General features: G+C 48.4%; 1 protein-coding gene across 1 annotated transcript in view; it reads right to left on the minus strand.

Annotated features, from left to right (window-relative positions):
* The window catches only part of btv (dynein cytoplasmic heavy chain beethoven), an 18371-nt gene extending 3212 nt beyond the window's left edge, over nucleotides 1–15159 (minus strand). Inside the window, exons 1-37 of the mRNA XM_046632948.2 lie at nucleotides 14630–15159; nucleotides 14207–14565; nucleotides 13781–14134; nucleotides 13555–13667; nucleotides 13238–13480; nucleotides 12935–13155; nucleotides 12694–12847; nucleotides 12385–12629; nucleotides 12005–12246; nucleotides 11604–11927; nucleotides 11464–11530; nucleotides 11044–11380; nucleotides 10581–10870; nucleotides 10061–10510; nucleotides 9744–9906; nucleotides 9412–9631; nucleotides 9198–9324; nucleotides 8792–9112; nucleotides 8437–8730; nucleotides 8087–8339; nucleotides 7497–8013; nucleotides 7005–7409; nucleotides 6754–6933; nucleotides 6495–6661; nucleotides 6226–6424; nucleotides 6039–6157; nucleotides 5654–5970; nucleotides 5439–5587; nucleotides 5041–5319; nucleotides 4722–4957; nucleotides 4453–4590; nucleotides 4127–4375; nucleotides 3524–3942; nucleotides 2676–3250; nucleotides 1000–2271; nucleotides 592–820; nucleotides 325–478 (exon numbers count right to left, since the gene is read on the minus strand). Of these exons, the coding sequence (XP_046488904.1) occupies nucleotides 325–478; nucleotides 592–820; nucleotides 1000–2271; nucleotides 2676–3250; nucleotides 3524–3942; nucleotides 4127–4375; nucleotides 4453–4590; nucleotides 4722–4957; nucleotides 5041–5319; nucleotides 5439–5587; nucleotides 5654–5970; nucleotides 6039–6157; nucleotides 6226–6424; nucleotides 6495–6661; nucleotides 6754–6933; nucleotides 7005–7409; nucleotides 7497–8013; nucleotides 8087–8339; nucleotides 8437–8730; nucleotides 8792–9112; nucleotides 9198–9324; nucleotides 9412–9631; nucleotides 9744–9906; nucleotides 10061–10510; nucleotides 10581–10870; nucleotides 11044–11380; nucleotides 11464–11530; nucleotides 11604–11927; nucleotides 12005–12246; nucleotides 12385–12629; nucleotides 12694–12847; nucleotides 12935–13155; nucleotides 13238–13480; nucleotides 13555–13667; nucleotides 13781–14134; nucleotides 14207–14565; nucleotides 14630–14860 (10612 nt within the window). The 5' untranslated portion in view covers nucleotides 14861–15159. The remainder of the gene's footprint in view (nucleotides 1–324; nucleotides 479–591; nucleotides 821–999; nucleotides 2272–2675; nucleotides 3251–3523; nucleotides 3943–4126; nucleotides 4376–4452; nucleotides 4591–4721; nucleotides 4958–5040; nucleotides 5320–5438; nucleotides 5588–5653; nucleotides 5971–6038; nucleotides 6158–6225; nucleotides 6425–6494; nucleotides 6662–6753; nucleotides 6934–7004; nucleotides 7410–7496; nucleotides 8014–8086; nucleotides 8340–8436; nucleotides 8731–8791; nucleotides 9113–9197; nucleotides 9325–9411; nucleotides 9632–9743; nucleotides 9907–10060; nucleotides 10511–10580; nucleotides 10871–11043; nucleotides 11381–11463; nucleotides 11531–11603; nucleotides 11928–12004; nucleotides 12247–12384; nucleotides 12630–12693; nucleotides 12848–12934; nucleotides 13156–13237; nucleotides 13481–13554; nucleotides 13668–13780; nucleotides 14135–14206; nucleotides 14566–14629) is intronic.
* Nucleotides 15160–16152: the final 993 nt, after the last annotated feature.

Genomic DNA, 16152 nt, shown 5'->3' on the forward strand with positions numbered 1-16152 from the left:
TTCGAAATGAAATTTGGAATCTGAATTAATGCTTAAGTTCAAAAAGTCGCAGTTGCAAAGAAGATCGATGTTAGATTTTATTCTCTCAATATATGTCCTGTGAATGAAATCATTGAACAATTGACATTTTGCTGATCTTGAAAATCACCATAAGAAACCTTCTGTCAAATATAACTTACATGAATAATTTTGAAAAAAAAACTCTGCCACATTCTACCGACCGTGGCGGTAACACAAAGAAATTTATTCAAAATTGCATATTTATTTATACCCTTCCAAAATCATTCACCCCCAAACCAGATTCCTTAGATTACTTATACTCACCAAGCTGACTAGCGGCAAGTTTAGATAGAGCAGTATGAAGGTAGTCAGGTCGCAAGGCTCTTACGACAAGAGCCTTCTGGAGTGGCGTCAATGTTGTGTCAGCGAATATCTTCCCAGCGTCTGCAAGCCAGACAGGACAAAGCTTCGAACCGAGCTTTTGTCGAGTTGGAAAAAAACGAGGTACCACATCAGCATCATATTCTCGCCCGGTGTCCAATTTTAGAAACGAGGTAAATTTCATTTTCATTTCTTATTTTTATTGCGTACCTGTGGCCGAACAGCTATCAGCGCAGCGACAGCCGACTTCCGCTCATCCGGTACCCATTCCGGTGTCATTGCCGCTCCGACGCTCGACGTCGCGCTTTCACTTAGCAGTAGATTCTTTTCTGCAATCGGTACGTCGCCACTCAACGCTAGCACCAAATGTAACGCCAATGCGAGCCTGTGCTTGCGATAAGCTGCTCTAGTGCAATGCTGCAACGTTAACGCTATCAGTCTGAAAATAAGAAAATCAAAGATGGATTTGAAAATAGTTGAAATTCATTGTTCCATAAAGTCAGAAGCCATCCTTCAAAGTTAAGGAAGGCAATGAATTAATCTGGTTTCAAGGGTTGATCTCAGACTTTTGACTGCACCTAGGTGTAATGTTTATCCAATCACGCATTCTGCACCCACCTCTTCTTCCTGTTCTCATCGACTCTGGATTCGCCGACAATATTGCTTCCAACAATGTCAACATCACGAGGCATCAGTGCCTTCAAATATATGAACGTGAATTCCTCAGCAGAGAATACATAAAGAGGTCCAAGTCGCGGCAGATCCTTAACAGCTTCGTAAAGCCCAGCGGCAAAAGTGGCAAAAGCGGCGTGTTGCTCAGCGCGTTTAGCGACTTCCTCGAGACTCTGCCTGCTGTCTTTCAGAGCGCGAGCGATCTCCTTAGCTTTGGCCTGTGTGGCTTCTAGGGAGCCAAGCAAGCCACCACCGGACGCTTGCTCGCCAAGGAGAAGATCCTGTCCGCGTGCAGCTCCGAGTTGAGCCAGAAGGTCAATGCGTGCAGCGTCACGTTCACCAGCAAGTTTTTCCTCCCTTTCCAAGGCCGCTCTGCGAGCCTCCTCGAGACCGGGAGTTTCTCGAAGAAGGGCGCGTTCCACGAGCCGCTCAGCAAGGCTGGCGATCCCGGCGCCAAGGACAACCTCCGCGACGACAGCCTCCCTCGGAAGTCCCTCGCCCCTTGTGACGGATTCCCTGCGCGTAGCCAAGAACAGTTTGAAGCCAGGTTGCGCGGCAAGAACTCGATCGCCAAGACGGAGAGGGCCGCGTCTTAAGAGCGGAAGAATCACCGAGGGCAGTGAATCGATTTCCTCGACGAGGAGTGGCTTGCCGAAACGCACGGCGAGCTCCAGAGTAGTAAGGAAACGGGAATCTATGGGACTCGTGACCTCCAAACCGCACGAAGCCTGGTTCGACTTCAACCAAGCAACGGCGACCCCTGATGGATCCAAAAACAGCGGAACCAGGGGCCCCTTCAGGGCCCGGACCGCGCCGACGAGGCTCTCACTGTCGACCGGAAGACCTTGCGCCCTCCAGGAAAGACGCTCACGTTCAGTGGTGAGCAGATCGACCGACGTCTTATCCTCGTCTCGCCGTTCCCCGGAACTCTGGTAAACGAGCAGCGTCGCCGCGCCCGCTGCTTCCCTTGACAAGCGCATCTTTCTCTCGGTAAAATGTCGATGCTGCTCTTCCCAGTCACGGTGCTCCGCGCCCAAACCCTGCAGCAAACCTTGAGCTGCCGCCAAACTCGTCTCTGTGCTTTCTGCTCGCAGCTGGAGCGCCGCGACGCCCCGCGAATGCTCTGCAAGCTCCAGTTGCAGCTGACCAACTCGACCCTCCACAGTGTTCAAACCCGCTGCCAGTCTGCCCAGCTGAGCCTCCGCCGTGGAAAGTCGTCTGTGGGTTTTCATTTTCTTACAGTCAAATCTATATTTTTGGGTATTCAATTGAAAATGAACGTAAGACTTATCCGTATGAACTTCTTAGAACTGCAGCATCCGCTTTAGAAGTAAATAAATTTCACCGTAATTGAATTGAAAGTCAAATTATTTAACCTTCAGACTGCCGGAATTTTAAGAGCTTTATTTCCCTTAGAAAGTCTGAAAATGTGGTGCCTGTAAATTTCCGATCACAGACAGAGACTATACTTAGACTTTCGGGCAGTATAATACAGACTGGAATCATTGTAATTATTAGTAAAATTTGAATTACTTTAAAATTCAAATTCTCCGTGACTTTGAACTACTCGCAAAGTCCTAAGGTAAAAAATATCTCCAACAACTAATTCTCATCTCACTCACTCGGCAAGGACTCGCTGCTCCCTCTCAAGTGGGGCGACATCGCGGAGGACCTGGCCGTATCTGAGGTTGGCCAGAACCCACGTTGCAAGAGGAGCAGCAGCAACAGACGCCCTCCTTGCAGTCTTCTCTTGAAAGCTCTCCGGCTTTTCGGTTACGAGCTTTTCGACGGCATCGAGACTTGCGGAAGAGCTTTGCCTCGCATCCCAAGTCCTGAGCTCATCTTTGACGCCACGTTTCGCGAGGAAAGTCTTCATGCTATTCCAGGACGTGTCGCGGATTCCCATTAGCCGTAAAACACCCTCGAGGACATCTCTCACCGGCGCGGGAGGTGCTCGTAACGAACGCACTTCCGCCAGGGCATCGGCACTGATTCCTGCGACCGCCTGAGCGGCTTCTGCTACCAATGGTTCCACCCTGCCCAACTCCGCCTCGATGTCACCCTTACGACGGGCCACCTCAGCACTTTCACGCTCCGTCTCAGCTTTTAGAGTCGTCATTTCCTCCCTTTGACCAGTTGCGCCCCGCATTGTTGCCGTTATTTGGTCTAGAGCCGAGGCTGCTTTGCCTTTTTCAATCTAGGTGTCATCATGAATGAGAAAATTGATTAAACGATTGAGGAAAACAGAGCTTGACCTGTTGATGATGAAAAAGGGTTCTTATTCCTCTGTCACAATCAGGCAAAAAAAGAAATGCTCATTCGGTTTCAATCGTAAAGTACCGCTTCTACTAAACCAAAGTCTTTACAGGACAATGGATCCCAACCAACCTCTCATATAAATATTTAATATTCAAACCACCGCTAAGTAATAAAGATAATCCTGAATTTGTTACATGTTATATAGGCATACCTCGAGCTCTTCGCGTTGTTTCGATGCCTCCGCCTGAAGTTTAGCAACTCTTTCACCCGCTTCCGTGAGACGTCCGATACCAGCCTCAAGGCTAGCTATCTCCTGTTCGACGTTCTGCATCCACTGCGTTTTCAGAGTTTCGTAGGAGTGTAAGAGTGCCAGAAAACTTGCAGGTGTCTGCTGTGCAGGATCAGCTACCGCGAGATGAGCTGCAACTACGATTCCTACATCGGAATCCTGCTTCTCATCTCCATCCGCACATCTTCGCACAGCCAACTCAGTCAAGACTGTCTTTGAGGTCCACCAACGATCTCCTCCAAGAAGAACGCATTGTCGCAACACCCCCGATCGCAAAATCCATTCTTCTCTTGTGTCACCCTCGTCGAATATCATAGCGACGCGAAGCAGTCGCTTCAAACCTGATTATGAATTATAGGATCAATGTGAGACATTGTTTGGACAAAATTATCAGAACAGAAATAGATAATTCGAGTCGTCCAATTTCATACAGCTTCCTGTGATTATTTGACATCAAATTGCATCCAACCATAGACCAATTGGTCTCTCTTTCAAATTTACACAAATTATTGCGTGCTTTCTTACGGTGCTGCAAGTATTGCTCCAAGCTCCCGGTAAAGTCTTCTCTACGTGCCAATTCGCCAAGCGGCACGAGCATGCCATCCAGTTCCTCAGAACTAACGAGCCCTGGAATTTCGCCCTTGTCTATCAGAGCGGCAATCAGAATTGCAGTTTCCTCTTCCCTGAGGTGATGCTCTTCCAAAAGTAAAAGTGTGGGCTGTCCGTCAATACCCGCAGTTTGAACAGCTGCCTTTACGGCAGTTCGTCCTCGGCCTGAAAACACACACGTCACGATGCAAAACGAGGGGTGAATAAATTTCTTGAGTTACAAGGATTTTGTACGCACGTACCGGAAGCAGCGTTGATCAAGTTGAAAGAGGAAAGCATCGCGGCAAGCCTCACCGCAGTTCTTCGACCTGCACCAGGACGTCCAATCAGGACAAGCCCTCCCTGACCTTTCTGATCTTTTCCAAGTGCCCAGCTGACTCCTTTAACGAAAAGTAAATGTGTTCGTAAATAAATTTAATGATTAAAAACTAAGCGACAATAATTTGATATGATGGACAGTCAATCACGCCTTGGTACAATAAATTATAATAAAAAAATAAAATAAAATCACCTGCGACCAACTGCAAAAATTGAGACGTCATTTCCGCCTCAACCGGTTGTCCTTCTCTCGCACATCTCACTGCAGCATTAGCGACTTCTTCGCGCCACTGTTCTAATGCAAACGGAATCAGCCCCGCACCATCACCATCCCCTTTCCAAGCATAAATATCATCCCCAGCTCCCTTGGTGTCCGGAAACCTCGAAAGAACACTCGATTCCCAGCGTGATCTTTCGCGCTGGGTGAGCCTGAACAACGTGTTCAATTGAAGTATGTAATAGATGAAAGACAATAACAATTTTTATGAGTCCTTGGTGAGCACGAGTTTTACCTTGCGGAAAAAAGGTGACGTCCGGCATCCACCATGTGCTGAACTACCTCGGAAGCATCTTCTGGGCTCGGGTAAAACTGAAGAGCATCCGCCCAGGTCGCAAGATCACGAGCAGTCCATTCCGTCTCCGTTGATGCAAGTCCCCGAACAGCTTCCAGCATCGCGGTTGCCATTCGAGGTACAAATGTGTCCGCAGCATCCTTTTTCCCAGTATTATGCCTGAGCGCGGACCGCAGATGAAGCTCAACGATAGCCAGCAACTCCTTAGACCTTGGTTGCCTATGAGTAATGTTAATATGCTTCGCACACTAGCAGGTGTATATGATAGTTAAAAAGAATCGTCACAGCCATTACTTTGATGAAAAATTGGAAGGTCAAAATCTGAACATTTATCTTACGACATATGGTGAGTTGCCAGAAGAGCTTCCAACCTCGGGTGAAGAGGCGTAACGGAGTCAGCTGTGCAAACAGCAGAAACTGGAAGTTTAGCAAACTCCAGATCATCTTCATAGAATCCGCCTTCCTGAAGTATCTGTCTTACGAGTTCCTGAAAGTAAAAGGAAATGCATAAGCATGGTTAAATATGTAAAAGCACCATGGAGATGAAAGGTACCTGCAGATCCTTCGAAGCCAAGTGAATATTCTCGAGCAGCAGAATCAGGCGTCGCCCGCTCTTCGGTCTGTATGTTCTACCGTTAGCTGTGGACGCGTCTACTTGAATGCAAGCTCGTTTTAAACGCGCCACTAACTCTTCAGGACCGTGCAAAGAAGAGCCCCGGACCACAGAGGCGCCGCTTCGCATATCCCGCGTTGACGCGAGAGCCGCCGCAATCGTTGAGCTTTTTCCACACCCGGGTGAGCCTCGCAACAGAACTGGATGACCCGATTCTATCCAGGGGCTCACGGCTGCCAGGGCAATCTTTACGGAGCCTGAAAAGGCAGGAAATTGGAGTACTATAAGTAACGTTTAACAACCAGGTATCAAAAACATCGAGTACCTGACAGGAATAGCGGGCCTTCATCCGTGTCCAAATGAATCACAGCATCATCGAGTGGCTCCAGTCGATCCCTTTCCGGGTCATACGTAACAGCACAGGGTTTTTTCGGATCTGGACATCTGCCCGTGTAATCAATCGTTGCGATTAAGTACCGATCTCGAAGTTTTTGAAAACAGTAACGACTCACCTGCAGTCACAAATCTCGTATAGAAATCGTGCCAAGTTATCCCGAGATACAGGATCCTCAATTTCACCACACAACGACTGGACTAGAGAAAGAGCTGCTCTAGTGCGAGTCCTGCCTATCCCCAGGTGTGCCATGACACCGTCTATTAGTCCTGAAGCTGATGATCGGTGTCTGTTTGTTTTGAGTGCCACCTCGACACCTAGAAAGAATAGAATGGCCAGGTTATCGAAGAAAATCGCGTTACCAAATCTAGTTGTCAAGTTCCTTACTTTTTGATAAATGAGTCAGGACGACCTCCTGCACCTGCGAAGGAAGGTTTTCAAGACGTGATGGCGAAATCAGCGACTTCACGGGAAGGGAACCGAGATGTACGACACCCAGACGAGAGACAGTCGCAGGACTTGCTCCGTCGAGCCGATGAGTCTCAAAGATGAATCTTGAGAAGATGAACAAAGTTCGAACTTCAGTATTTCTCCACTTACATCAGGCTTAAGGTAAACATAAAAACATGATGAAGAGGTATGGTACCTTGTTCCAGTGCCTAAACGGACGCCGACTCCATTCGGCAAGGTCAATAGACGGTTGTCGTCCAAGGCGGAATTTAGAGCCTCTGCCCAGGCAGGTTCGACATCTCCATCCAAGACGATCCAAGTCGGAGTGCTTCCTGCGGAAGCAACGTTGCCAGAGAGGAGGCCTTCCTTCCATTCCCTGAGTGTTGAATGGTGAATACAGTACCAGTGCAGTTGTGTCTAAAGTACAATATAGATGTGGAAACATACCTCGTCTGTGGATCAACGCGACCGAGAAGTTTCGTCTTAGCCACCGCACCGGGGTAAACTAGGAACTGAGTAACTGGCGTTCCAACGCGCGCCATAGCGCTGACAAGTGTTCGCCGAAGCAGAGTCTTTCCGCAACCTGGAGGACCAACGATAGCAACGCCAGTGCGAGCCTGGAGCTGTTGGTCGAGCTGAACACACCTCTCGGCTATGTCGGTGCCGAGTTCTGAAGCTTTACAAATAGTTTCTACAGCAGTAGAAAGCTCGGTGGCATTGTCAAGAGATTGGACACTGGTTGAATTCGTCGTTTTCTCATTTGGAAACACGTCTGACAATAAAGCCGCAAACTTGGACGAATCAGACTCGGTTAGTTTCGGCATTATAGCGATCCGCAATCCTTCCAACAATCTGAAAAATGTTCAACTATATTTGAACAGAACAATTTTCACCAATCTATGAAGCAAATTGCCATGGACAAAGCCTAGAAGTCCTTACCTCGTAGTTTCAGCATCAGACCGTTTTCCAGAGGTTCGATAAACGGCCTCAAGGACAGACCTGAGTGCCCTGAGCCCCCAGTCGTAGTGAGGCTGTCTGGATAAGAGTTTGTGCGCCAAGTCCAGTGTCTCGACAAGCTGTTTCGCGAGAGTCCGAGCTTCTAGAAAACCGGCACATTCCAAAAGTGAACCAGCAATGTCGAGTTGATCAGGACGCGCCATAGCAACGGGACGGAAGAGTCTTGCCAAAGAATCAGGTAGCCTGTGTCGCCCGCCGTACTCAGCGCCGGCTGGGTTCATCGTGATAAAAATACAGCAATGCGGGTCCAACTTGACGCGATCGGTCCCGAGCATTACCTGAGCCGCACCATCACGAACTGCCTCTTGCAGCGGACCGACGAGCATCGAAACCGCACTCAACGTCTCCTCCTTCAGCCTGTTGAACTCGTCGAAACAACCCCAGGCTCCAGCCTGCGCCAGGCCACCCAGGATTCGACGGACGCTACTTGCATCCATTCCTGCAAGTCGAATTACGTTCAATCTGTTCGGTTTTTACAGATAAATGATCCCGCAACTCCACTACCAACGTACCTTCATCGCAGTTGAAAACGAGGACGAGTCTTCCCAGGATAGCGCCGAGTGCCTTGACACTCTCAGTTTTACCGGTCCCAGCTGGACCAGTTGGACTACCACCCAAGCCAAGCCTCATTGCCTGGGTCAAAGCCAGGAAACATCTTTCCGTAAGCGAGGTCCGAACGAGCCCAATACTGGCTCCTTGATACTCAAAACGATACGGAAACTCCGCACCAGCACAACGAATCAGCGGTCCACCAGTTTCGGCAGTCTACGAAAGATTTTGTTGATTTTATACAAGTTGATTTTTTCAAACAACGGTTTCCAAGATTTTCTGAAACTCTGAAAATTCACTGAGTGGGACTCACCCCCCTGTAGGTCCTCAACTGCCGACTCCAGTCCCAGGAGATCTTGGTGGTGCTTCCAGGTGCGGTCATAATCGAATTAACCAATGACCGGACAACTCCGAGATGATGAACGACGTCAAGGAGGAGTCCGCGAGCTTTGAGAGCGGTCAGTTTATCCCCAATGTCCTCCAAGCCCCGGTACCGCGCTCGTTGTGCCTCTAAAGCCTCTACAAGGTTCTTTAGAGACGTAATACCTTCACGCATCGCTCGCTCACATCGTTCCGTGAACCGAATTCGTTCCGAGAGAAGTAGAATCTGTAAAGATTTGGCACAACGCTTTATAATGTCGAAATAAAGAAGAAAACCTACTGCTTACCTGGGCGGGATAATGCGAAGGATCGGGTGACGAATCTGCCAAACACTCGTCTAAACTCAGACGCAAAGCATCCCTGATGCCGGCTTCAAGAGCGGCGAGCCACTCCGGTAACGGTTCTGTCAGCTCAATATCTTTGGGCAGCTTGATCACCTCACCCTCCGGAGATATAACAGCTTTCAAAAAATGTTGATCCGTAACAGCGCCACCAAGTCCTGGAAACAACTTCGGCAAGTGTGCCTCCAATCCTCGTCCCCCGGACACCAACTCCAGAAGGTCTTCGTCACTCAGGAAATAGAGCCTCGGATATGCAGCACGCTTTTCCTTTAAATCATTCATATGACTCATGCTTATAAGGAGAACAAACCGAGATGACAGAAAGAGAAAGATAGATCTGCGAGAAAATTACCTCGAGAAATTCATCTAGGCTGCGCTGACACCGGTCCAAAGCATCCTTGAGATCTACTAGGGCAGGAAGAGGAAGTCTTCGTAATGCTGGGACTCTGGGGTCCCTTGATATATCCGCCATTAGATACCTTAAAAACGCCGATTTTTTTTTAAAGAATTCTCTGTCTTTTACTGTCTGCACACCCACAAAAATCAATTCTGGTTTCTTTGCGTACCTGAACTCCCTATCAGCTCTCATCCATTTAGCAACCTCGTTGGGCGCTGCACCTCCGCCGAATATTGGCTCCAAATAAATCCACTTTCTCTGAATTGCGCTCAGGATTCGTACCCTTTCTTCCAACTCGGAGAGAGCAGCTTCCCAGCGAACTGCTCGAGCCGCAAATCTCTCATAGCAAGAAGAACTTCTCGCTCCCTCCAGGAGAAGCCGTAACTCACCTGTTATTGATATTCATTTGAATCATGTACTTGGTGAAAAATTCTCATTGTGGATGTGAAGTATGGGCTATATTATCCATCTTACTCACGTACAGTATACATGAACACAAACCTGCCCTCGCTAAGAGACCAGCGTATTCCACAACAGTGTGCACGATTACTCCCTGGCTATCCTTAGGCGATTGCAGAGGAAGCGAGGCGGATCCTTCCCAGGATTCAAGTTCAGCGAGTGCCTGACGAATACCTCCCTCAGCAGCAGCCCTCTTGGTCACCATCTAGAGCGATGACCCCCATATAATAAGTCGAGAGGAACAAAAAATCATAAATATTTTCTGAAAACTGAACTTATTTTTAGACTGAGTATTGCCTCTTTAAAGGGTTTAAATTTTTGCCACTTTTATTCTGTTCGTTTTACGTCCCCATTCTTACCTTGACATAATCAATTTTTTCGTTAATGACAGGAGCAGCGTTCAAAACATGACCAAGAGTTACATCCTGGAGTCTTTTGGCTGGCAGACCAAGAATCTCGCTGAGTTCAGCCCAGTGTTCATCGACCAGATCGTCCGAACGAAGGTGCTGTGCCCACTCGACCGCAGACCTGATCTCACGAACTTTTTTTTCAACAAAAGTTACTCTCCTGGTTGGTTCCTGTTCAAGTCCCGCTCCAGGACCCCGAAGCCGAGCTTCCCACGAGTCAAGCCAGTCCTGAAACCGGGGCAACCTCCTCCTCGCAATGGTCCACTCCTCCGCTTCCTGCTTGCCAAGTTCCTCCATGAACTCAGCTTGCACTTTGCAGTTAGTTTCCAGAGCTTCAAGTTCCGCCTCAATTTCCGCAGACGCTGAAAGTCCGCTGTCATCTAGGCCAGTTTGAAGGTCATCCTAAGATGAAATGAAAATTATTTAAGAAAAAATTGGCCCAGAAAAGATAGAGAGAAAGAAATATACTAACCACCCCAATTTCAACGGGGCTCAAACCGAGCCGATGGCACTCCTCATCAAGCCCCTTTTTTATCGCCTTCAAAGCAAACCATCGCTCTCGTGTCGCTACGAGCCACTCAACGTCAGCCGCTTCCGACCTCGAACTCCACCTCACCTCCCATCGCTCTCTGTCGTCTCGTAACGCAACGTACCTGTGCCGAAGATTCAACTTCGCATCTTCCATCTGCCGCGTTATCACTGTCTGGTGTCTCTCCAACCGATCTCCAAGGCCCTCCCATGCCGCCCTTGCACCGTTTACCCCTGAAGGAAAAAAGAACTATGTATTTTCCACGAATTAATATAATGTAGTTTTTAAAGTTTACACAGCAAACATCAACCTACTAGATTGACAATGTCTGACTATATCTTATAATAATGTTTCCGCAACATTCGAACTCCCCAAAACGGGAGTATTCTCAGCTATCGAATCCTACCTTCCAGTCGCTCCCTGGTCCAGGCTGCCAGGACTCTCGCGAGTCCAGCGATGTCTTCAAGCTCTTTTGCAATTCCAGTAGCATCATCACGTATTCTTGCGTATGCTTCACGGGCTAATCCAATCTCCTCTATGCTTCTCGGACGTCGGTCGAGTTCCTGTGAAGCCGATGAGAGAAACTCAGTAACTGCAACCAATCGTGATGACGCCTCCGTTCTCAGATCCACCGAGAGACGCTCCCAACTCCTTCGCGTTGTAGACTCAAGGTCTGCTCTTGCCGTACCTGTGTCCACCCGAATGCACCAAAGGCGGATCTCACTTCCCCTCAATCGGCCCACCTGCTGAGAAATGTTCAAATGAGTAAAGGTCGTTGGAAAGGGAAAAGAAATTGTTCTCGAATGTGTAAATGGAAAAGTCTCGCCTCCTGGGCCCACTGCTTGGCATCCTTGAAGGCCTTTTCCCACTCGACAGGCGGACGTCCCTTCAATCTGTAATTTATCAATTATTATCAAGTCGATCAATTGCATGAGTTATTAATCTGCAGAATAGAATTGAACACACCGTTCACCAGGGTCCATTCTTGCAGGAGCAGCGAGTGGTATCCACTTGACACGGGTCGCTTCCATTGCGGCAAGAACGATTTCCGCTTCCGCGTAAACACGCCCGAAGAGATAAGCGCTGCGTCGAACGAGGCCACCGAATTGTCCTTCGGCAGCATCGCCAACGCCCCTGAAGTTCGTGGGAATTGCAAGGAACCGACGGAGCGCGGAATAAACCTTCGCACGGACCTCTTCGATCGGGGGCCGCCACTGAAGACGGCCATCGTGATATACAAGTTCAACTCGAATTTCTGGAAGCTTCTGGAGAAGCGAGGGTAGCGCAGCCCTGTAAAACATGCAACAAGGTGAATTTAGGAGTGACATAAACGGACGTTCACAGTCAAAGCAGTCAAATTTTCCCACCGGTAAGCTACGCCAAGTGCCTTCAATAGCTGACGATCCCAGTGCAGCTTCCACGCCTTAGTGTTGCCGTACTGTCCTTCAACTGTGTCGACCGTGGACCGCATATTACGCAGCGTCTCCTTCCATCCGTTTTGATTAGTCGCTAAATTGACGGCATCCCCTTTGAGCAAACTCGCCACGCGTTCGCACAGAGCCGAGTGTTTTTCACTCAACTCCGAATTCTGTTGTGCAAATTTTCGCACCTGGAATACGATGATCACATAGATCGTCAACGGATGTTCGTAACAACAGTACAGAAATTTAGTAACGAATCGTTCAATTTAATTCACTGTGGAACCACGCCAGTCAAGATTTACTGAAAAAATGGAAATGACACTCACTAGCTCCCTGAGTCGCGCAGTGTAGGCGTCCACTCTGTGGGGGTCGTTCCATGAAACTCCTGACTGTTCGCGAACGGCACGAGCCAATTCCAAGGCAGCCACAAGCATGAGGGGCCTTTGAGACGGGACCATGCGATCCCCGATTGTGTTGTGAAAGGTGGCAACCTGCTGCAAGGCCCTAGCGCGGCTTGCCAAAACTCCTGCCCTCTCGGCCAGTTGGCCAATCTCCCGAGGAAGTTCAATTCCTGGGTATGATTGTAGATAAATTTCTTTGGGTTTTCGATACGTTTCATTAAGGGAGATGCTCACCTTGCCCAGCCAATGCTCGGACTTCGCGAACGAGTTGCGTTAGCCGCGGGTCGTAAGTAACGCGCATCATGCTCGCACCGGTCAGCTCAACCACTGCACCATCGGCGTCAAGACTCAGCTCCTTCGATATCACCGCTGTTCGAACCTCGTTGGTCTAATTCAATAAGTGAGAAGAGAATTGGATTGATTATGAGATCGAAAACCAGTGTCATTCTGACTGCTCACTCCGCACTCGCCTTACCCACGACTCGATGAGCTCTTGTCTCCGCGATGCAGCTTCTTTCAGAGCCGCGGTGATGGTCATTACCGCATCCTCATATCCAGGAAGATCCGTGAGCAGTTCTTTGACGAGGTTCTTCAGTCCCTCAAGCCTGAGCTCGGCTGTCCTGGCAGCCTGGATATCTTGAAGGATGCGAGGATTATCGAGGAGGCGAACCGTGTCTGGGCCGACTTGACAAGATTCTGTAACCATGCGTCGCAATTGTTCGTACCAAGACGTGGGACGAGATTCGGATCTTTCACTTGAATTAAGCGTTCAACGAACCCACAAGACCGCTGACAGCCGAAAGCAGGGCCTCTCGCTCGCCGCGAAGCGCCCTCCTCAGAGCTTCTCTCTTCAGGAGTTCCCCATAGCGACGAAACTCTGCAGCTAGACCAGCCGGACCTCGAACCCCAGAGAACTGGGCACGCAGCTTTGCAGCAACCCTTTCTTCAGCGGGTCCCAAAGACTCTTCAACTTTCCGTTTTGCTCGTTCCCATGCAGCCTCGTCCTCGTCGGCACTAAGGCCTTCAAAAAAACAAGAGAACAATACAACATGGTGACACCCTAACGGTTCACCTGTCTCAGGTTCAGTATCTTACCTTGAACTTCGTCGAAGACTCGCAAAAGACGATCCGCTCCGAGAGCGGCACGCTCACCCGGCGTCAATAGTCTAACAAGCTGCCGATGTTGAGCCCGAAGTTCCGTAAGGAGCCTGAAACAAAATAGTATTTCAGAAAAGGTGATTCAATTATGCAAGGGCGAAATACCGAAGCACAAATAATACATTTTTCAAATCTACAGAAAGAGGTCTTTCATCTCATATACCTAAGTCGTTTTCCCAAGCTCGCGCATCTTTGAGGCGTGTGAACTGGGCCTTTCCAAGGATGAAGAGATTGGTGAGGCCAAAAGAGTCCGGTTAGTCTTTCACAAGAAACCATCCACTTCTCGCAGAGGCTGGCCCCAACGGCCACAGCTTCATCCCTCGCCTGGGGTCCGTCACCGGCACCAATACCTTGGGCATTGACGAGAGACTCCGCGACGGAAACAATTTCGTTACCAATAACGTCGAGTAGCGACCTCATTCTATGCTCCGAGTATGCTGACCCCTCGAGCTTCCACAGGTCGTCGACGTACCCAGCAACCGCTTCCAACGCCTCCTCAGCGGCCTCGAGGCTTTCCCTGTTAATCGGATTAAGCGAAGGTGAAACACAAGTGCGAGATCATGAGGTCAGAGGAAGAGCCGAAACCAACCTCGAGGCTGCAGCGCGATCCAGCTCAAGTCTCATTCGCTTCAAGGTCTCCGTAGCTTCAATGGCAACGCGTCGTTCCTCAGAGCTTTTCCCCCCGCTAGCCCGTCTCTCCCAAGTTGCCTGTTCCTCGAGGACCGTAGTAGCCGGCCGAGGTCCAAGAAGACCCTCTTCCAGCCTCTTCAGCAGATCTCCAGCGACCCCCGCCCGCTGTAGAGTCGGGCCCCAGACCAGGCGAAGGGCGCTCAACAGAGCCGAGCCTTCACCCGTGTTGGATGAACCTGCACGCTTCGCGTTGCCACCCGTCGTCACGACCTGAACCAGGTCGTGGAAGTTCTCGTCTGTCACTGCGGCAGCTTTCACCTGAAAAATCCAAGACGAGTCAGTGCTTGTGATGCAATTTCGAGTTAAAAGCGAATCTAATCACCTTGAAGAAGACCAAGGTGTTGCCTCCACGGGAGGGTAGCTCGATAGTGAGTTTTAGTCCCATGTCCTCCGACTCTCGGGGCTGGGCGCACAGCGTCCTGCACGAAGGTTCGTCGAGGAATTTTTCTATCTCAGGAGTACCCGCGATTGCTGGATTCGCGTCAACCGGAACTCCGAAATAATGTGAAGCCGTTGATACTATCAACGATCTCCCTCCGTCAAGCTTCACCATTTTCGAATATCGTGCAGCTCAGTTTGAATTGTTGCTGAGTCACTTTTACCCGAGCTCATGAAATGACAATAGATTTGACAAAATGCGCCAAGGTTGAAGGAGAAATGTCACTTGGGTTGTTTGTTACAAACGATGTCATAATGTACCGTCACTGTTACCAAGGTACGCGTGACAACCTTGTTTGGCCACGTGCGTACCCATGACAACCACATGCAGGGCCGTGCCACGGTGAACACCAAATTGAACCTTCATCGTCGGGCAAATATCTGGCGGCAAAGCAGACGGATTGATTATTCAAAACTGTCCCAATGATAGGAACTATGTCATCATTTCATATTATGGCAACTAGAAGATGAAAATTATTGCATAGTCCCAATAGGAATTTCCAATAATGTTCTCAAATAGTCATACTAGAGACCAGGTGAATGCTGTTAATTGCCAGACAGATAGTGCGATGATGAATTATAATTGTACGTTCCAGACCTTGGTATCTTCCCGATGGATTATATTAGAAAATTGATAAGATATATGTGAGTTCTCCAACTTGGCGAATAATCTCTGACTAACCATCGCCTTGACTGATGTGCGTTACTCACGATCAGATACTGGGAGCGTGTAACAACTCGACCAATTTAATAATCTCCGGAAATTGGCATAAAGTGTATCAACACCAAAAGTTCATTTGGCGGTATTACTGACGTCATTTATTCGTGCGGAAGTATCAGACACAAGTATTGTCTGTCATAAAATAGGATATCAGTCAATTGAAATAAGTATACCATGTGTATACTCTTGCGATCGGTTATCTCACATTCAATCGACGGGTGACGATGAAGCTTATCGGTAACTCGCATATGGTTCTTGAATATTCAAATGTGATAGAATGTTCCAACGTTGATGCTTTAATCAAAGACCGAGCATTATGTCGCGCTATGTCTAATTACAATATTTCGTGTCACGCACAAAATCATGTGATAAATTTTTGTAACGCGTCGGGATTTTCGAGAACTTTAATGTGTAGAATTTCGTCGTTTATCTTCTTCTTTTGTACAGGTATGCGATAACAGATACTCTCTGTACACCAAATAAATGTAATTGCTTGTACCTAAAAGAATTTGTGACAAATTATTCGATTTATGTACAATGTAGCATAATAACAGTGTTATAATCTCAAGATAAAATATAATCTTGCAGTGCCACGAGTGGGTTTTGATTAAAAGAAATTCAGCGTAATAAAATCTTCAAAATATACATGGCCACTTAAAATTATTTCAATACTTCTAAATTAAATC

This window comes from Neodiprion pinetum, chromosome 6, assembly GCF_021155775.2.
Source record: "Neodiprion pinetum isolate iyNeoPine1 chromosome 6, iyNeoPine1.2, whole genome shotgun sequence".
Classification (NCBI taxonomy): domain Eukaryota; kingdom Metazoa; phylum Arthropoda; class Insecta; order Hymenoptera; family Diprionidae; genus Neodiprion; species Neodiprion pinetum.